The 21,300-nt window shown below is 41.9% G+C and overlaps 1 protein-coding gene across 5 annotated transcripts in view; it reads right to left on the bottom strand.

The window, feature by feature from the left end:
• Positions 1 to 21,300, bottom strand: part of cacna1ea (calcium channel, voltage-dependent, R type, alpha 1E subunit a) — a 140,394-nt gene that overhangs the window by 12,883 nt on the left and 106,211 nt on the right. For 4 of the 5 annotated variants that reach the window (XM_085151266.1, XM_085151263.1, XM_085151265.1 and 1 more), the window contains 22 exons: positions 20,303 to 20,432; positions 19,795 to 19,854; positions 19,398 to 19,504; positions 18,908 to 19,004; positions 16,201 to 16,361; positions 14,766 to 14,903; positions 13,217 to 13,418; positions 12,804 to 12,968; positions 11,969 to 12,079; positions 11,800 to 11,880; positions 11,526 to 11,711; positions 11,343 to 11,434; positions 9,417 to 9,585; positions 9,167 to 9,294; positions 5,093 to 5,189; positions 3,992 to 4,097; positions 3,793 to 3,900; positions 3,552 to 3,652; positions 2,403 to 2,509; positions 2,114 to 2,279; positions 1,834 to 1,962; positions 1,420 to 1,567 (listed from right to left, as the gene is read on the bottom strand). In XM_085151266.1, the coding sequence (XP_085007392.1) occupies positions 1,420 to 1,567; positions 1,834 to 1,962; positions 2,114 to 2,279; positions 2,403 to 2,509; positions 3,552 to 3,652; positions 3,793 to 3,900; positions 3,992 to 4,097; positions 5,093 to 5,189; positions 9,167 to 9,294; positions 9,417 to 9,585; positions 11,343 to 11,434; positions 11,526 to 11,711; positions 11,800 to 11,880; positions 11,969 to 12,079; positions 12,804 to 12,968; positions 13,217 to 13,418; positions 14,766 to 14,903; positions 16,201 to 16,361; positions 18,908 to 19,004; positions 19,398 to 19,504; positions 19,795 to 19,854; positions 20,303 to 20,432 (2,789 nt within the window). Of the gene's footprint in view, positions 1 to 1,419; positions 1,568 to 1,833; positions 1,963 to 2,113; positions 2,280 to 2,402; positions 2,510 to 3,551; positions 3,653 to 3,792; positions 3,901 to 3,991; positions 4,098 to 5,092; positions 5,190 to 5,907; positions 6,005 to 9,166; positions 9,295 to 9,416; positions 9,586 to 11,342; positions 11,435 to 11,525; positions 11,712 to 11,799; positions 11,881 to 11,968; positions 12,080 to 12,803; positions 12,969 to 13,216; positions 13,419 to 14,765; positions 14,904 to 16,200; positions 16,362 to 18,907; positions 19,005 to 19,397; positions 19,505 to 19,794; positions 19,855 to 20,302; positions 20,433 to 21,300 lie in introns of all 5 variants that reach the window. The other variant, XM_085151264.1, reaches the window with a different exon arrangement.

Genomic DNA, 21,300 nt, shown 5'->3' with positions numbered 1-21,300 from the left:
CCCCCCACTGTCACTCAGCACCGGATGCCTGCAGGGCTGCGTTCTCAGCCCCCTGCTGTAGACCCTGTACACACATTACTGTACACCAACACACCCCACCAACGTCTCATCTCTGATGGAGATGATGAGACAGGGTACAGGGCCGAGGTAGTGCTGAAGCTTAACATCCTTAAAACAAAAGAACTCATAATGGACTTCAGGAGGCACAGACAGGAATCTGTCTCCACCTTCAGGTATCTGGGCACCCACATCTCCGCTGATCTCACCTGGACCCAGAACACCAACGCCCTGGTAAAGAAGGCCCAGCAGCAGCTGCACTTTCTTCACCCAGACCGGGAGCTGCTGCTTCCCTTCTACTACTCCTCAGTGTAGAGCAAGCTCTCCGACTGCCTGGGTGTTGGCAGTGAATATGGTAAATATAGAGATTATATAAATTAGGCATCAGGATTTTTTTCACTGAGTAACTTATTGAAACAAAGATGTAAACAGAAGAAGAAATGTCAGAAATTCTTTCAGCCTCTAACGAGATGTGGCTGTCGTTTAAGAAGAATTATTTACATATGCATTTTATTGCTTTTGTGCTGTATTGCAGTACAAATATTTGCTCAAAATCACTCAGCGAAATATAAAGAATTAGAGGTGGCTCAAGACCTTTGCACAATAGTCTTTTTTTGACCAGTTTCCCCCCCAAAACTTTACTCTGAATTAGAATCAAACCACAGCAGCTGCTTCACGGTTGTTAGTGACTGTTATGCCTTTTGGTCAAAAATGAGTAGTTAGTGCATAGTCTGATTAAGTTACATAAGCAAAGTGATAAATAAGTTCAAAGTTAAGAAATATTATAAGTAATTCATGCTAAAAACAGTTAAAATGTCTGGGTTCGAAATTTGCTCAGAGTGAGACATCGTTATCACATGCAATCTTTGTATTGTATCTGCGGAAATGGGAGCGAGGGAGCGCTCTGATCATTAACCTATCTTTGACGTGTTTTCTTCGTTAATGCCGGGAAAAGTGCTTCGGCAGTATTAAAAGAGTGAACGAGTTCATGTACACGCTAAGAGAGCCCTACAGGCTTATACCTTGGGAAACGTTCGTCTTTGTGAGTATTAATGTGTTCAGAAATAACTTTTATATGCGTTTACCTGGAGTTAGCTGCGATGCTAATGTAACGCACGTGTTAAGCTAGGCTAATCAGTAAGTTTGCCATTAAGATGTGTATTAGCTAGCAATTTATTTTCACTTTCTGTATGTTTCAGTTACAAATAAGAAATAGCAAGGAGAAGCCTTGAGAGAGGATAAGGCTTTAAAGGATCTTCATTAAAAGCAAGAAAAGCAAGCCTTGTGTGGAAGATCTCGTCTATTTTGTTCGCTAGCTGTCTAGCTTCACATGGTCACGTGTCGTGAGGGCAGCATAGTGACCTCTGTAGCTCCTCTGTCGGGGCCTGTATGTGGCATCAGGGCTGATCCTCTCCAGAGAGTGCTGTTCCTGCCAGAGACCGTTCACACACTGGTCTCCGATGGTAGAGAAGGAGCGCTTCATCAGCCTACTGTCTGCAGACATCCCAGGCTATATACATGCAAAACAATCAGAAGATGCATTATTTAAGTAACCAGGAACGACACCAACGAGCACACGAACTCTCTCTGGTGTCTGTAATAGTCATTTAAAATGTGCAGGCAAATTGTTTCTATTCACTGCTGTCGAGGAGCAAATACGAGCATATTAAATGCGCCCTGTGTGGATTTTAATAGTTTATTGATTTTTAAAGCACCTACTAATATAAGATTTGTTACTGAATATAGGTTTAAATAAAGGTTATTACTCTTTATTACCTGAGGATCAGCAGCCAGCCTGGGCATGGACGACGCTCTGATAGATGCCGTACGCTGAGGTGATTTCATTAGCGTTGGGTCCTGCCGGGCCTGCTGCAGCACTTGGTTATACGCTACTACCTCTGGGACCTGCACAAATACCACAGAGGAGCAGGCTGAGCAAACCTCGAATCAACCGCACTGTTATTCTGCTACGAGACGGTGCTGAAAGCTGAAAATCAACATTTTCTCAACCTTTATTGGAACAGATGATTTCGATTTCATAACAGCAAGTTGTTACCAGTGTGTGTAAATGATGATGGTGGTGGTGAATGCGGTAGGGGTGGTAGGGTGAATGGTAATCATCTTCATCGTCTTCCTCTTTCTCCTCTCTGGGGCGGGACAGCGGTTGCAGGAACATCTCTTGGGGAGAGATCGGGCTGAGTGCCACAAAACCTCCTCTGGTACTAAGTGGATGCAGAAAAATATCACGGGGCCGTTTGCTTCAACAACCAGAATTTTCAGTCTCTGCCATCATAAATAACTGAAAGCTTGTAACTTTTGGAAGAGATTAAAAGTTTAATATTTACAGAGCAGATCCAGCACTATGCCTTAGGAATGACAGGGATTTGGCATTGCATAGGATTTCTTGTGGAAGAGAGGAAGCATCCATACGCTGGAACATAGGAGCGTGTTTCTACGAGGAGACAAAGAAACAGGAACAGGTCACTAGGATAAACATACTAGGGTAAGAAACATGAAAATCAAAGGACCTCCTAACAACACTGCTTATGATACACATGTAAACTATTTAAACAGCTGTTTTATGTGTTTTTATGTGGCTCAGTGCTGCTTTTAAAACATTTTTTGAATGTCTGTGTAGGTTCTCGGTCATTCGGGTCATGATAGGTCGTGATAGTCTTAAGAGCTTGAGTTGAGCTTCTTCAAGACATTTCACCTCTGATCCAAGAAGCTTCTTCACTTATAAAAACTGATGGCATTTAACCTCTGTAGGGTCGTCCTCATTTACCGTGAGAAGGTGAAAATTGTAAAAGGTCCTCGACAGCTGTGAAGCTGTGGGTGTAAGTGTGGTTCGTCGTGGTTACTGTTGGAAGGACTGATCTTGTGGCCATGTTGGCATGGTCCCTGCGAGCGGTTGTGTTTTATGGTTCAGATTTTTGTGAAGCTGCATGCAGAGTGCTGTGATAGCACTGGAGTCTTGACCTATAATCTCAAACTAGTTTCTCAAACAGGATAAATTCCTTGTACTCAAACGGTCTCTATAATCACTAGATGTCAATCCAGTAGAGCACCTTTACAGGAACAAGAGATTCACACCAACTGTGCAAGTCCATCATGTCAACATGGACCAAAATCTCTGAGGAATGTTTGCAGCATCTGGAGCTGAAGTGCAACACACTGTGGAAAAGATGCACCTAATAATAAAGAGACCAGTGAGTGTGTAATGTCTTTGTTGTAACGTGTTTGCTCTCTTCCTTTACTGGTTTCCTGCGAGCGTGTGGATGTCTGCCTTTTACTCTGCAAACCACAGCACATGCAATTATATTTCGTCTCGCCCAAGTCTGATTAAGTTTTACTTTAATACTGGGCTTGGAAATGATGAACATTTTAATTTAAAAAATAATAACCCTAAGAGCCTAATTTAATATGTAACTATGACACATTAACATCAGTGGGTGACGGGGGTTCAGCAAGATGATCATTTAAAAAAAAAGCACCTGTTCCTCCAGTTGCTGTCGAAGCTTCTTGGCTTTGCTCTGCTTGTAATAGTCCATGATCATCATGGCAGCATAGATCTTACCGATGGTCATGTCACTGGCTGTAAAGGAGAAAGCAGAAAGCAGTGAGACGTTATCCACCTCTATCAAACTGAAACTATTTTACTGAAATAACACCGGTGATGGCTCGTAGTGTAATGCAATATATTCTTTTACTGGTAAGTCATGATGTTGATTTTACCTTTGTGAATTGGAACCAGTAGGTCCAGCGTCTTCTGAGAGAGATGAGGCCAGATCACACTAATCTCCTTCTGCAGATCCAAGTCCATCTGATTCCTATCTTCCCCTCCTTCAGATAAAAAAATGCCCAAAACACAAAATTAGACACAGAAACTGACCCACGTTTAAATAAATGCACCGTGTGTCTGTTTCTGTCTAACCTCTGGCTATCTTGACTTCAAGGGCAGTGCGGATGAGGGCCATCAGGGTGGAGGTGAAGTGGACCGTCATGTCATCGTCCACAGGCATGTTCATCAGAACGAGTCTCTGGTGACATCAGCAAAGGTTTCATAGTCAGTCATGAGTCACAATCCCAGCCGGCAACAGCACAACACGGCACAGTGCAACCTGAGTAACGACCAACGGCGTGACTGCTTATCGCTACATGAATTCTGATGCAGGGCTACGTGTACTCAAGCTAATTTTCCAAATGCTAATTTAGCAAATGTTAAAATCAAAACATTGCAGAGATGAACAGTTATGAAAGCCAAAACATCACATTCATTATAAAAAACAACTTTATATCAGTGTTCCTCATTTAGATATCTAACATGGGGATAATTAACGGGAAACGGTTTCCCTGTAGCTTAGCTTTAAATTAGTTTTAGTTAAATCCACTTTGAATAAGATTCCTGTGATCAATACAGGAGGAGAGAAAAGGCAAGCAGATCATTATTTCTTTAAATGAAGACAACATTTGTATTTAATGTCAAAATAAGACAGAAATAAGACAGATTTTACTTGCCCTCTCTTGTCCTTCTATACTCAACGGTTAAAAAACAAACACATGCGATGGAGCATACTTGCAGCTTCACTCAAACAGCATGCATAAAGCGTGCAAAACAACGAGGCTGTGGCAGGAGGCACATGCAGACGGGTAGATGGAAGAAACAAAAGTATGAACGCCGTGAGATCATCTGACAACAGACGCCGGCAGATCCAGCATGTCGATGTTTAACAACTTTACGTCTCCTCTCTGGCTAAATAATCAACAGCAGTAACAATCTGTCTTTCATCCGTCCGAGTTCTCTGCCAGGATGCAAAGCAAACAGGCAAATCATTACTGTAGCACCAACCATGCCCCAGTGGACACATACACAAACTTAAAACTGCTTCAACAAGCAATACTGCATCATATGATCGACACACACAAAAATGTTTGCCTTTTTCAGTGTGGGACACACAAAACGATGTTTTACAGAGCTGATCTCTGCTGATTGAAATATGAAGGTGGTGCCTGTTAGTCTTGGTGTTCAGTCTACCTTATATGCCACCTTGGAGGGGCATTTCTTGCCCAGGCCTAGAGGTGGTGACATGTTGGTCAACATCTCATACATGTCAGTGTAATGGATACGACCACTGGGGGCGCCAGGTAGCCATGAAGAATGAGGGAATGACGAAAAGAGAGGAAAGGGAAGGGAAATGGACAATGTTGGAGGTGGAGGAGAAATTGAAAGACGATGGAGGTGTAGGGGAAGTGCAGTCCCGAGGGATGGTGGAGGAAAAAGAGGAACAAGAATAGAGGAGATACAAGAGAAAGGATTATTCCAAGGCAATCACACACGAGGAGACTAAAGCAGGTTGTTTTCTTTCTATGCTGCCAACGGGGCATAGAAATCTGGGAAAGGAGAAAACCTTGGACAGGATGAGAAAAGGAATGACAGCCTTGCTGGATCTGGTGTAAATACTAAATACTTACATTGGGCTGTGTGGGAGTGGGGAAGAATGACAAACATCTTTAAACCAGATCCAAAAGGTAGAAAGACACCGGACTCCCTCAAACTGGTCAATTATTGTATCAAAATGAGACTCGAAGCCTCACAGAGGAGTTTTAGTGTAATTAAAGTGTATCTACTGATTTACAGCTGTGTGGAAATTGAGGGACGTCATGTGTCTTAGTACCCTAAGACTGAATTATTGCCATTCTTTGACCCGATTAACACGCCCCTAACGATCAAGCGGCGGGGAGGGGGGGTCACAGTTGGTGAAGGGAAGGGAAGGCAGGAAAAGAGGAAGTCAGGAAGGATCCAACATCAAAGAGGCAGAGGGGAGGTTTGTTGATATGGGGGAACCAAACCTTGCAAGCCACCCTGTGGGGGCAGTTCTTTCCAAAGCCCAGGGGAGGTGAGATAGTGCGTACAACTTTGTACATCTCCTTATAGTGGATCCTACCACTGGGAAAAACATACAAGTCTTTAGTCATGGTGTAATTACAGACTCATACTATAGTGCACAATAAGGGCCAATGAGGCGCTGTCCTCGAACCCAGCAGGTTTAGGAATTGCAACAATAAATTGGTGGTGAATAAATCACATTAATCGATTCTTAATCGTCTGATTTCTAAACAAAGCAGTAATACTTCCAGCAGACACAGGTCACTCTCACATTCCCCAAGTCCTGAAAAAAGAGAGTTAGTTATTGTTTGCTTTGCTAAACCCACTGTGGTCGCTGCAGATCTAACATGTAACAGATATCAGATGATTATAACAGATATACCAGGATCGATAGGTGGATATTTTGAAAATGTTCCACATTTGTAGATGCAGTTTATTGGAGGTTGAACTTTTGTATAATTCTGCCTCTCTGAGATGCTTGTGAAGTCCTCGCAGTCTAAGGAGCTTGGAAAGAAAAGCATCTGGACTTCTTTAGGTTGCTTGAAGATGTTTCACCTCTCATCCGAGAAGACAATGGACCCCCTAAATGATCCTCTACCTAATCACACGAGCCGAGGTGTGAAGACGGGTGTAGGTCACAATCAGCCGAAGTTTCTGCTCTTGTGATAAAGAAGAAGTAAAGAAGTCCAAACGCTTTTCTTCCAAACTCCTCAGACTCTCTGAGATCCCTTTTTAGACCCAATAATGTATTTGACCTGTTACTAACTGGGGCTCAAGAGTTGGGAGTTCGCCTTGTAATCGGAAGGTAGGCGGTTCGAGCCCCGGCTTGGTCGTTGTGTCCTTGGGCAAGACACTTCACCCGTTACCTACTGGTGGTGGTCAGAGGGCCCGGTGGCGCCAGTGTCTGGCAGCCTTGCCTCTGTCAGTGCGCCCCAGGGTGGCTGTGGCTACAATGTAGCTGCCATCACCAGTGTGTGAATGTGTGGATGACTGGATGTGTAAAGCACTATACAAATACAGGCCATTTACCATTTACTAACTAACCCAGCAATTAGTTGCTAAACATTCCAGCTGTTTCTTTTTAGTAACAGCTGTTTTGGCTCAACATGCTGCTGTCATAAAATCCAAAATGAGCTCATCATTTTCATTAAATAATCACATTTTATGTGTTTTATTGTAAATAAAATATGTGTATATGAGACTGACAAACCGTTGGATTTTGTTATTATTTACATTTCACGCAGCATTTCAGGTTCTGGAATTGGGTTGTGTAATCATAACGTGGATCCTATTAAGACATGTTTGAAAAAAAATCTGGTTTGAATCTTAGAAATGAGACGTATCAGATATTCAATCCATTAATATCCAAATATGTTTATTGTTCACATGTTTAAGGTGTCTCCTATGTATACGGCCATTCTCTAAGTCAGTGCGTTTCATGCTTCACATTTCTGCATCATACTTGTGGAGGTTGTAAGCTGCTGCTAATTTGGTGGAGAATTTTTCACCATTTTTTCACGACTGCAGAGAAACTTTCTTCTCCTCTTGTCTAATTAACAGGCATTACCAGTGATAACAGCGTTACAAGTAACAGCATTACTAACGGCGTTACTTTTTTCAGTAACTAGTAATCGAACTAATTACTATTTCTATCGTTACAACGCCGTTACCTTTACCAACAAGAAAATGTGGAGCGGTCGCATTACTATTTTTCAACAAACAGACGGTTGAAGCTGTGCTCAGCTTACTGCATGTAAGTAATCTGGGCGCTACAGCTTTTTGGCAAAACACCTGGAGCTCAGGAGGCAAAACAACCACATCAGTGCTGCTGTTTGACTGAGGAAGAGTAAAGTAGTCGTGGTAAGCCAATCACATGACCACTTAAAGACAAAGCAACAAGGTGATTTATACCAGTTTATAAATTGTGTTGATGGGCCAGTAAAACCAGAGTCATTATAAACAATATATACGCAGTTTTTCCTCAATAGTTTCATCATGTTTACTGTCTAAGGACAGCGCAGCGAGACCTCTGCTTATGAGCAAAACATAAAAAAACAAAACAAAAACAGCCCATTTGTGTTGGTGGAAGAATGCACCATGTCGATCAATCAAAAAATTATATGGCAACATGACATTTGGTTGTTTAGGAAGAGGCGGAAGATTTAGGAATGACGGTGAGGGGGAGAGAGAGAGAGAGAGAGAGTTTTGAGATGTGAGAGATTTGTGATGTTTAGCGTGTTTGGTGTAGTTAATGTGTTGTCGTGTGTAGTTAGTGTGTAGTGTTGTGGATAGTTTTGTGTTGTGTGTCAGAACAATGAGGCGACTGCTGTCTCCAGGTAGAAACAGGAGTGATACACCTGCTGCTGTCAGACCTGCAGGTATCAGGCTGTGATGTTCTCTTTTATAGTGGACAGAAAGATTTGGAGTGGCACAAATAATTTGTGGCATCTTATTGAAGAACAGCTGATTGTTCTGTTGTTTGCAAAACTTGTACATAGGATTTTAAAATTTTTCTATTTGCATTTAAAATTATGAAATATGATTCATTAAACATGTTTGTGGTTGTTACAGTAAAAAATATAACTTTTATGTTTTTTGTCTGATTTTAGATCAATTGTGTTAATACAGTCTGTCAAAATGAAAACATGACTATAAATTCAGACATGTGAGGTTGTGCTGAAAACAATGATACCAAACAAGACAAAGTAAGTAACTAAGTACTACTGAGTACAGTAGTTTTTAAAGGTGAAATGTGGAGGGAAAATCAAAAGTAGTTAAAATGGCCAATTATACCCTGAACCCCAGAGTAACGCAATAGTTACTTTTCAAGTAATTAATTACTTTTAGAATCTTGTAACTCAGTTACTTTTCTGAAGAAGTAACTAGTAACAATAATTAATTACTTTTTCAAAGTAACTTGCCCAAAGCTGGGCATTACTCTTCACAGGGAATATTCATGAGCATTACCAGAGAGCACTTGAAATGAAATCTCATTATTCCCTTAAAGTAAAAATACATGAACGTGCTCTTTTCAGAGACCAGTTCATGTATTTTCACAAGTTGGTCTTTAAAGGTTCGGGGGGTGTAGTGGTGTACCAAAGTCGATGACAAGGTCGAGGAAGCTGTATTATATCACAGGGTTTCACATCATATCATAATCATAACACCACCAGTAGATCAACTTTTGTGTGTAAACTGGAGTAAAGACTCAAGGATACTGACCAGGCAGCTCGATCGTACTCCCCCCAGATTCGAACAAACTCATCTAGGTGGTGGGGACCCAGGATGGACGAGTCTCGGGTGAGATATTCAAAATTATCCATGATTACAGCCACGAACAGATTCAGCATCTGAATGGAGAAAGCACAAGCTACATATACATGTGCCAAATGTGCTGTGGGAAAATTTATGATTATTTTTGTTGCAAATAAATAAAGGGGTGAGCGATCGCCAAGATTTTTTTTTCTCTTACCAGGAAGGAGCTAAAAAAGATGAATGAAACAAAGTAGAAATAGGCAAAGTCGGAACCACAGCCCCCTTCCGGGTCTGTCGACTCTGATTGGAGCAATGGGTCCGTTTCACACTTCTGTCCTCCCAGACAAGACAACATGATCTCCTGCCACGACTCCCCAGTAGCACTCCTGGATACAAACATTAAACGACACCAGGGGGAGGAGTAGATGTCAGGACACAGTCATGCCATCTGGAGGGTGCAACCACAGTAAGACTTGCAGCTCCATTTCAGAAACAGCTTTTAGATGCGAGATTTAGTTGTTTAGTGGATAATACTGAATACTGCAGCCACACGATGGAAAACACTGGTTAGAGAAAATTACTGCGACCCTGTCCAATGAACGTGCACGGTAAACTTCTGACCAGCTGATCACCACAACTATCTGCGGATAAAAGCTGAGTGCAGTTAGTGGGCAAGCACAGATTTGTCCTTACTGTAAAGAGGATGCCGTCCTATTTTTACTGTAATGTGACGGAAATAATGCTAATTTACACAGTTGTTTCTTTTGCACTGTTTCTAAATGTTGCACTAAATACTTAATAGACTAAAACCTTGACATGTCCTGAACGTATGAGTCAACAACCCAGTTTGCCCATTTTTCATTGATGTTTTTTTGTTTGCTCATGTTTCCTTTGGTGTCCTAGTTTCCTGTCCCCAGCTCTCCTGAGACATTTTTGTGTTCTACTGTAAATAACATATAGATGAGATTTTCATTTGTTCTTATTTACCTCTCTGTCCCCCCAGCTCTGTTAGCTCTGTGAAGCTGGCATGTCTTAGTCCTGGACTCCTGGTGTTTTTACTTCCGGTTTTATTTTGACAGACATTCTCCTGTGTGTTATGTTTTGCTTTCCCTTTAGTCTCTCATTAGTATCAGCTGTGTTCCCACCTGTTGCCTGTCCCTTCATTCACATGTGTGTCTATTGTCTCAGTTTCCTGTATGCGCCGTGGTTCTTAGTTTCTGCTTATCCAGAATTATTTTGTCTACTTCGGTAGTTCTGCTGCCTCGGAGTTTCTTTCTGAGTTTCTCCTGCATTTGGGTCCTTACTACGGTGGCCCTGAGAGGCCAAATGGACTGCAACTTCAGAAAACACTTGCAACATTTTTCTTCTTGCAGCATTTTTCTTTTTTTCAAGTGTTTTTCTTTTTGCAGCGTTTTGCTTTTTGCAGCGTTTTTCTTTTTGCAAGCGTTTTTCTTTTTGCAGCGTTTTTCTTTTTGCAGCTGTTTTTCTTTTTGCAGCTGTTTTTCTTTTTGCAGCTATTTTTCTTTTTGCAGCATTTTTCTTTTTGCAGGTGTTTTTCTTTTTGCAGCATTTTTCTTTTTGCAAGTGTTTTTCTTTTTGCAGCGTTTTTCTTTTTGCAGCTGTTTTTCTTTTTGCAGCATTTTTCTTTTTGCAGCATTTTTCTTTTTGCAGGTGTTTTTCTTTTTGCAGCATTTTTCTTTTTGCAGCATTTTTCTTTTTGCAAGTGTTTTCTGAAGTTGCAGTCCGTTTGGCCTCTCAGGGCCACCGTACCTTCCTTACCTGCCACACAGTTATCCTTGAAATTTATGACACATGAGAACAATGTTGAACATCAACACAACTCAATCACTCAACGCTTTCTTCCAGACATCTGTTTACACTAATCTGTCAAAACTCTCAAAGTGTCTGCCAAGCAATTTGATAACGAGGTAAGAAGTTCAGTGCACTTGACTCAGGGTAACCGGGGACACTGGGACAGTAAAGCTCTTCGCTACTGTAACCTCGCGACATAATTCAAACTACAATTCAGAAACTTATTTAGCAGCTGAACTGGAGCGCTGTTAACTGAACCCACATTTTTAGATTACATAGCTTCCAATAGTGCATCTATTTTAATCAGGTTGCAGGCACTGAAGTGTCCTACCTGAACAGCAGCATCAGAGCGCCAGAGAAGGATTTAAAGTTGTTGTGCTGGTTAATGTGCTTCTCCTCGTCCAACTTAATGTTCCCAAACACCTGATTGACACGAACGAGGACAACCTTACTGTCACTCTGAATGATTTATTTCACCATAAAAATACACCTAGGATGCAGGGGAACTTCTTACCTGCATGCCAATGATGGCATAGATGAAGAAGAGCATGGCAATGAGCAGGCAGACGTAGGGCAAAGCCTTAAAGGACTGAACAAAGGTCCACAACAGAATACGGATGGTGTAGCCTTGTCTTAGCAGTTTAATCAGACGGGCTGCTCGGAACAGCTTCAAGAAACTCATGTTGATCGTATCAACAAACTGGCAGAGAGACACAAGACGGGAGAAGTTGAATACTGTGACAGCATATTGAAACAGAGGAACATTTTTATAGTGCTTTTTTATTTACCTGCAGGTCTACCACGATCTCAGTGATGCTGCCCAAAACGGTGATGAAGTCAAAAATGTTCCACGTGTCTCGAAAGTAGTTCTGTTGAAACAGGAAAAGCTGTTCTGAGTCATTTCCAAACACTTGTTGAATTCACTCTAAGGCTTTGCGTGTTTTTGTCTCCTCTCACCAGAAAGCCAAAGGCCAAGATCTTAAGGATGCACTCGACAGAGAAGAGAACAGTGAAAGCCGTGTTCAGGTGCTTCAGCACAGCCTCGTACGCCGGCGGGGCGGAGTAATACTGAAAACACATGTAAATATAAAGTGATCTTTATTATGAGGAAGCTAAAGAAGTGGATTGTTTTCCAGCCTGTTCACTGCGCTGATGGGTGTGAACCCTGCACTCTGTAGATCTGCAGGTTGATGGAAGATTCCTCCAGACCCATAAATAGTGCCTCTGTCTCTGCACCTCTCATCTGTCGCACTATAAAAGGAGTCATTCCTCTAGGGGCGGCGGCCACAGTTAATGAGGTCATGCTAAATAGCAGCGCACGGACATTATAGATCAATATTTAATACAGGCTGAGTCACTGAGCGCCTGTCTGTCTGAACAAGCAGCACAACCCCAGAAGAGGCCAGATCAGAAAATAAATACTGCAAAAACATCAGCAGACCCAAACGCAAACATCACAGCGCGTTCAGGCGGCGCCGAGAGACGAGCACATCCTTTATTTTACCGCAGAGTGACGCACCTCGGCTTATTTTAAACCCAAAGTGTTAACAGTCGCACTTTCATCACAGAATATGTTGCTGAGAAGTGATGCAAGGTGTGCTCTCCTATCAAACGGATGTGTGGAAAATAACACACCAGAGTAAGTCGTCACTGAAGAGAAAGGAAAGACGTGAGGCAGATAATAGCGCTTCTGCTTTCATTTATCACTAATCTAATGCTCTGCTCTCATTAAAAAATGCAAAATTTAATAAGTTCTCTGATTTCTTTCCTGTCGTTACCTCCTTTTCCTCACCTTCATCATCAGCACGATAGTGTTGAGCGCGATCATGGCCAGGACGGTGTACTCGAACGAAGGCGACACGACGAAATGCCACAAACGGTACTGGAACGTGTGTCGGTTCTGCGGCATGTATCGGGTCAGGGGCTTGGCGCTGATGGCAAAGTCTATGCATGCCCTCTGAAATGCAGAGAGAACGACAGTTAAAACACGGCAGTGAGCACAAAGAATCAGCTGTGCCGGAAAATAAATGTGAGGAAATTCTGATTAGACAAAAGCAAAGAGAATGAATTGTGTGCTGTATTTTTGATTGATGGGGCTTTTCCATGTCTGATCTTTAACATGCCAAGAAGAGCTGCGAGCAGCATCCTAACTACCATATTTAATTTCACTAGATTGCACCAGTACTGATTCCTGCATGTCATCACCTCATTCTTCTCCAGGCTGCACTCCTCCATCATCTTATCTCCCTGCTCCTGGAAGGTGATGATGATGAGAGCCACAAAAATGTTGACGAAAAAGAACGGGAAGACGACAAAGTAGATGACGTAGAAGATCGACATCTCCATCCTGTTGCCGTGGCTCGGACCTCTGTCCTCTTCTGTCACATCCACAGAGTGCTGCAGAACCCTGGAAAATCATATCGTGTCGTGTCATGTCGTGAATGTCATATCGTGTCGTGTTGTGTTATATGTAGTGCCGACGTAGGACAGTTTTCCAATTTCATTGTACTACTGTACTATGTATGACTGTGCAGTGACAATAAAGAGTTATCTTATCTTATCTTAAAAGCAGCGGTGCAACGCTAAACCAATGCTGATATAGATGCTAATCAAACCATGACCAACAAGAACCAAACAGCCTTCATATCGGTCCCCCAAAACCTAAGACGGTGTGTGGAGGAAATTTTGAAGAAGCTCCAGCAACGCCTGTGGTGTAAAGAGCGACACGTAGGGATGGGTATCGAAACCCGGTTCTTGTTGAGAACCGGTTCCCACTGTTTTAATTCCTTGGAATTGTTTGCCATTTTTGCAAATGATTCCCTTATCGATTCCAGTCGCCCCGAATGACGTCACCACATTGCGGAGCGCCATTTACCTGGCAGGAAACAAGGCAGCTCAAATAATTTATGTTATACTTTGTTATTGCTACAGACGAATATTTATTTTATTATTTTTCCCTGGGGACCCTGTGACACCCCATTGAAGAGCCATAGGCTGGATCTCCTAAGATCTCACGGTTGGGTTTGTAAGGCCATGTTACTCCTAAATTTCTATTTTGTTCAAAGAGAAGATATAAAACAAAGTTCTAAGCTAATCGACCTTAGTGTTCTCCTTTTTAAAAAGAATCGATAAAGAATCAAATCGTTAAACAGAATCGAAAATGGAATCGGAATCGTGAAAATCTTATCAAACCCATCCCTAGCGACACGTTTAGTCATCGGTGACGCCCCTGATGAAGGCTGCAGACCAAAATGCTGCTCAAGCCAAAACAACAAAGTCTAGAAGCGCTGCTGGAGCTTCAGCCTTCTTCTCCGTACCTCCTGGAAGTAGTGAAGTTCCAGAAAGCTTTACTCTGTGCAGGAAATTTTCTCTCTCTGAACATTATTAGATCATGTGTTACAGCAGCTTTTTCTTCTGAAATTGTTTTTAAGAATTAGTTTGCCAGGATGGAGAGCAAATACCAATTTCTCAAGTGGCTGAGGAAATCATTTCCAGAGGTTTATTTCCTGGCAACTGCCAATTAAGAAGGGCTGGGTCAGTGCAAACCCACGAGCCCCGTTTAATCTGTAGCCTGAGATTAAAAAATTGCAATATAGTTCTTGAATGAATCACATCTAATAAATTTCCTTCATGAAAGGTCACATTGGAACCAGAGGACAAGCCAGATGTTAAATTGTTATAAAAGCACATAAAATTAAACAAGGCTCCAACGAAAGAAAGTTGAAATTGGCACGAATATCTAAAGTGAACTCACTGAGGCCATCCCTCTCCAGTGGAAACCGTGAAGAGAGTAAGGAGCCCCCAGATGACGTTGTCGTAGTGAAACTCATGCCTCTTCCACTCTCTTCTCTTCACCTCTTTCTTGTCTTTCCCGTAGTCAATATAGTAACCCCTGAAGGAAAATACAACCATCATGGTGAGGTTGTTTTTGTCATTGTCGTCTCTGGTCTTGGTTTCCCTTTACCCCCTGTTTCAGCTCCCACCCTCAACTTCAACCACACCCAACTCAACACACAGACGTTCATACCATCACGCTTACATATTTTTTAGGGGTGCAACGATACACAAAATTCATGGTTCGGTTCGATACTTTGGTGTCACGGTTCGATATTTTTTCGATACAAAAAAATGTTCATGCCTTTTTAATTTGTCATTTATTAAAATTATAAATATATATTTTAACTCAAAAGTACAGTTTTTAAATTTAATGTTGCTGAAACAACAAAGTAATAAAATAAATCTATCTGATGGAGAAATCACTCATCTTTGGAAAAGAGAGTTTATTACAGAGAAATGTCTCTTTCCAAAATAAAAGCTCTACTATACGCTTCTTCTGGGCTATATTCTCAGCAGCATATTAAACATATCAGGTCCCCATAAGGAGAATCATGTGCTAACGGCTGTCTAAATGACTCGGCTAAAGTTTGTAGCATGCGTGCTTGTTGTTTTTGTCTGCTTCCACTTGTCTTTGCACTAGGATGATGTCGGAGTAAATGTGCAGTCATATTCGTTGTGTTCCCACTAGTGCTGTCAGCGTTAATCTGAAATGACGTTAACGCCACAACACGGCAAATCTCCGTTAACGAGCTACGCGGATCGCCCCGTGCGTGGGGCTGGACGGCCAACACGTTAACGAGCTAACTGCGCTAACGCACTAGTTCCCACCCATGTAATTGAGCATTGTGTGGCACATCCGACACACTGTTTTACTTTAGTCCATGACTCGCTTACCTTCAGGGTCATACGTCACATGAAAACCAAAATAGTTCCAAACGCCAGATCTGAATGAGGGTGGGGGAGGTTCAATTTGCCATGTTGCAACGAGCTTAGCTTCTGTCTTGCTAGCTTGCCCTGCGCTCAGTGGATCTGCGCTCGACAGTGCAGCCTAGGCGGAGTAGTCGAACGCAGATCCACTGAGCGCTCAACACAGACAGCATCGTCAGAAGAAAAGTTGATAAAATAAATGAAAAATTTTGTATTGTTCGATACATATGCGTACCGAACCGAAAGCACTGTATGAACGGTTCAATATCGATACGAGTATCGTTGCACCCCCAATATTTAGGTTTATTAACCTAAATATTAGGTTAATAAACCTAAATATTAGGTTAATAAACCTATTTATTCTCCTCAAATATTTTCAAGTTAAAATTAAATTTATAAAATGTAGAGATATAAGAGAGCATTACTGGCAGTCTTTCTCTGTGTCCTTCGAACTATCGGTGCAGTAGAAAAACTTCCCCTTGAAGAGTTGAACAGCGATGACGGCAAAGATGAACATAAAAAGCTTGTAGACGATTAAGATGTTGAAGACGTTCTTCAGAGACGTCACTACGCAGTCAAACACCGCCTGGAAGAGAGGAACACATGTAGAAAACCTTACATTCAGATTCTGATCAACCATGGCCAGTGCCCGCTTCTTTATATTTTGCTTCCAGGAAGTCAGACCACCTCGCTATTTTTACAGCGGTCCTGAGCAAAACTTCTCCAGGCTTTCTGACGGTATCAACAGCAGATTTGGAGATCTGATCCCTTAGAACGGGTCTCCATGCTTCAGTGCTCACAGTTTGCTGCTCATGGTTTATTACTCTTGTCTGTCTGTTCATTTTGTTTCTGTTCTCTCTGGTTTGCAACAAACAGTTATAAGAAAAACACAGAACAGACACTCATGTGCAAGGTTCCCTCTAATTCCTCATGTGTCAGAGCAAAAACTCCCTGAGCGTCCCTTGGACCACTGTGAGCAACAGCAGACGTGTGCACTGTGGTCACACCAGCATCAAATCCATCCAAGTTACATGGTTTACTAAAATCATCAAATTACAGCTTTTACATTTCTGTTATAATACTTTTAATTAAGTGCTATAACTCACTTAACAATGAAAAAAAATCTTGTTCGTGACCCGTGTAGCATGTTGGCTACTGGAAGTAAAATAAGTTGAATTGCAATTTTGAAAACACAACTTAACATGTTTTTTTATAAAGCTCTGCGTGAAGTTCCTGCTGTGCACTGGAGGAGAGTCCTGTAACGCCTTGTCTGCAAAATACAGTATATAATGACCAATGTTGGGCAAGCCATTTTGAACAAGTAATTAATTATAGTTACTAGTTACTTTTTCAAAAAATTGAATTTTGCAAACAAAGTTATTTGCAGCTATTTATCTAAAAATGCAGTCAATGCGTTTTTTAAAATAACTATTTACACAACAATCAGCTGTTCTGCATCAAATAGGATGCCACACCAATTAATTGTGCCACTTGGAGGAGCCTGATACCTGCAGACAGCAGCAGGTGTATCACTCCACCTGTTTTTAACCTGGAGACAGTATTTACATTGTAATCTGCCTTCAGCAGCTTTTTGGCAGCACATTCAGCAGCCACTCATTGTCTGACACACACAGCAAAACTGTCCACTACACAACACACTAACTGTAGACTCCAAACATCACAAATGAATAATAATAAATAAATATAATAATAATAAAAATAAATAATAAACGTCACAAATCTCTAACATCTCAAAACTCTTTCTCTCTTTCGCTCTTCCTAAACAACCAAATGCCGCGTTGCCATGTCAATTTTTGATTGGTTGACATGGGATATTTTTCCACCAATAGGAAAGGGTGTTTTTTTAAACTCACAGGCAGAGTGCTTTCGATTGCTTTCCTTAGAAAACGCAGTTATTACCATGTCTTCCCGTGGCAAAAAAAACAACGACACTATTCAGGAAAAAAACACAATAAAAAACATAATGAATAATAACTCTCGTTTTATAAAAACTGGTATGTAGTTTGAAGTCCACACTTTTCCCGTCAATTGTTCCGTCTGTCCTGCTCACATCTCCACTGGCTGTACACGTTGTCATTAGTGTGTCTTCACTCCACATCAGCCACGCCGCTAAAACACTGGTGGCGGCACATAAGGACGCTGTCACAGCCTGTCAGCGACGTTGATTAGCTGCATAATACTAATGTGAATCGCATTATAAGGCTGGAGCAGCCAGTCGCCGGTCACTCACTGACTCACACTGCAAAACAACACAGAATGTTACGTATTTACTTTAATTTCAATTCTGGTTGAGCTTTTTTGTGCGCAGCGCAGTTTCTGTGCGCAGTGACCGTGTCGCGCGCAGGTTTGAAGGAACATTGCATATGTAACCTGTTGTAGTACACAGCTGACGCAGGCATAAAAGTTCTCCGTGTTATTGTCGGGTCTAATACGACGTAACTGTTGTTGGGATTTAGTGCTACATAAATAAAAGTGAACTGACATAACAGGAAACAAAGGAAACTCTAAACCTGAAGCAACGTGTAAGTTCATGCTTGAGCTCTGACATACAAATGTATGTGACTGTCAACATTTTTACCAAATTTAAATTCTGTCTTTTAAATTTTAATTTAATTTGATTTCTCTTTGGTATAACTTCCATCCATCCATTCGCTTCCGCTTCTCCTTTTCAGGGTCGCGGGGGGTGCTGGAGCCTATCCCAGCTGTCATAGGGCGAGAGGCGGGGTACACCCTGGACAGGTCGCCAGTCTGTCGCAGGGCCAACACATAGGGACAGACAACCATTCCCACTCACATTCACACCTAGTGGCAATTTGGATTATCCAATTAACCTATCCCACCTACCCACAAGCTGCATGTCTTTGGACGGTGGGAGGAAGCCGGAGTACCCGGAGGGAACCCAGGCAAACACGGGGAGAACATGCAAACTCCACACAGAAAGACTGAAAGACCTGATGGTGGAATTGAACTCAGGACCTTCTTTCTGTGCAGCAACAGTGCTAACCACCGTGCTGGTATAACTTTAAACTCTTAAAATCTTTTTTTTAATGAACTGCCTCATCAAAACCAAAACAGACAAATAAGCCAACTACAGTCAAAAGCATTTCACACCTTTAGTTTAGGAAGCCTCTTGATGGTCTTCAGCGGTCTGAGGACGCGCAACACCCTCAGAGATTTGATGGTTTTGATATCCCGTCCTTTGTTATTTCTGTACAGAAACAGCGTGAACATTGTTAATGTCCCATTTTTGCCTCTTCTTCTTCTTCTTTTTCACCTTTGACCCACTGTCACAACATGTATTTTACAAATTTGGCATTCTGCAGAAATTTAAATGACTACATTTAAAGTGAGTATTTTTCATAAGAGAGGACTTTTCTTAGTCTTTTACCCCATCACATTGCTGCTGGTCAATCCCACAGAGGCATCATCCACAGACAGTTAAAGCAGGAGAGAGGGACATTTATAACAACAGTTACAAACCCATAAAGGAAATGGAACAGACTGCGATGCAAAAGATAACTTACGGTTGATTTAGAGACACTTTTGTGTTAAGACATATGATTAGCTCATGAGAGTAATAAAAATAAATCACGTGACTGACGTGAGGGCGAAGGCCACCAGCGCTCCCACCACTACGACGAAGTCGAGCATGTTCCACAGGTCTCTGAAGTAGGAGCCATCGTGGAGGATCAGACCCTGATCAATCATCTGGAGACAGCACAGCCAGGCGGCGAGTTAGAGGCAATAATGTGATTACAGCCCTCAACTTGCTGCAATAAATTCATGTTTGTTACTTCAAGGCTAAAACACAGCAAAGGGTCCTAATTCTAACATAAAACCGGTTACGTCAACTCCTTTGGTAGTCGTTTTTCTGTGTTTGTTCTGTCTGTTACTGAACTCATCCAGCTAAACCACAAGATGTCTTTGAATTTAAACCCATGAGATACATTTACATGATTCAGCACCATTTCTTCTGACATTTTTACATAATAACTCACCTTTATTATCATTTCAAATGTGAAGACTCCAGTGAACACGTAGTCAAAATAGCGCAGAACCTGTAAAGTCACAGCCAGAGACGCTTTAGAAATATCAGAGACGACACACAAAGGGCGCAGAAAACAATGAGCGAAAACGATTTGCTTCCTGATAGTCGCTTAGCGGGAAAAAGTCAAATTACATTAATGCAGCGCAGGATTAGCCCCGCTCCTCCAGCGAATAACCAGGCTCAGTGTGTTTCAGACCTCATTTGCCACACTCATCAGATATAATTGCCCCCCCATCGAGCGGCCTTTTGCAAAACAGTTTAAGGATTTTTCCCCTTCTGTTCTTAATGATATTTAATCTGCTCACCTGAGGGGAGCTGAGAAACCCACAGTGCTCATAAAGCGCGATTGAACTCAGGATGAGAGTGATTAAAAAAGCAGAAAGACTGGATCCTCCACTGAGACAATCGTGTAACACCTGCCTCACACAGGTGATTCGTACATTAGTGTGAACACAAACCTTATTCCAGTGCGACGAGGTGGCTACAGGGTCCTCAGCAGCCAGCGCGATACTACTAGCAGCAATGACCAGAAGGATGGACATCTCAAAGTACCTGAGGTTCACCACGTAATGACACGCTCGACGCACACTGGAGAGGGCAGAGTGGAGACCACGTAAGGCACAGACTGGTACGCTATTTACAAAGAAGAAGACTAAACGTTTAGCCACAGTTTATACACTAATATGCAAGGATTACAAATTCATATGAAAATGGAGAATTTAAAAAAATATCGGTTCCAACTTCTCCTTATGTCACCAAGCTGTGCTGTTTCAGACTGAAAAGCAACGAAATAAAAGATAAATTAAGAGGATTTAGAGTCATGACAAATCCTAGAAACATTTCTGTTGAGCAGAGATGGGCAGTAACGCGTTACTGTAATCCGATTACTTTTTTAAAGTAACGAGTAAAGTAAGGGATTACTATCGCAAAAACGGTAATTAGATTACCGTTACTTTCCCGTAGGAACGCTGCGTTACTGCGTTACTAAAACCGTGATTTTTTTTTTTGCGAGAATGTCTCATGACAGTGACGTAAGCGAGTGCGACGTTCGTGACAACAGCTGTGTGCAGATCAACAATGGATCATATATCGAGTGCAGAGAGAGTATGAGCGTGCAGCGTTTAAAGCGTGGAAGTACTGACCTTACTTTGAGTTTGATTCCATAAAAAGTGACAAAAACATTAGTGTCCGTTGTGCGTGGGAAGAAAACTTCTTTTTACAGCGAAAAAAACCCTAAACTTCCAAACAAGCACCGAGTAGCTACGACGTAATGGGAAACTCACAGAGAAACTCGCGGATTCTTCCACTGACCGCTGCACACCTGCACCAGGGTAACCCTCCGCCTACCCCACTCCTGCTTTACAGGTGAAAATAGAGCAACGGGACCGCTAGTCTTTGACTTTATTTATTTTCTGCTGTGTTTTACTTGCATCTATTTGAAAGACTGAGTGTAAAC

This window comes from Neolamprologus multifasciatus, chromosome 23 (assembly GCF_963576455.1).
Source record: "Neolamprologus multifasciatus chromosome 23, fNeoMul1.2, whole genome shotgun sequence".
Taxonomy (NCBI): domain Eukaryota; kingdom Metazoa; phylum Chordata; class Actinopteri; order Cichliformes; family Cichlidae; genus Neolamprologus; species Neolamprologus multifasciatus.
The sequence above is the reverse complement of the archived record's forward strand: the minus strand, read 5'-3'. Positions and strand labels throughout refer to the sequence as shown.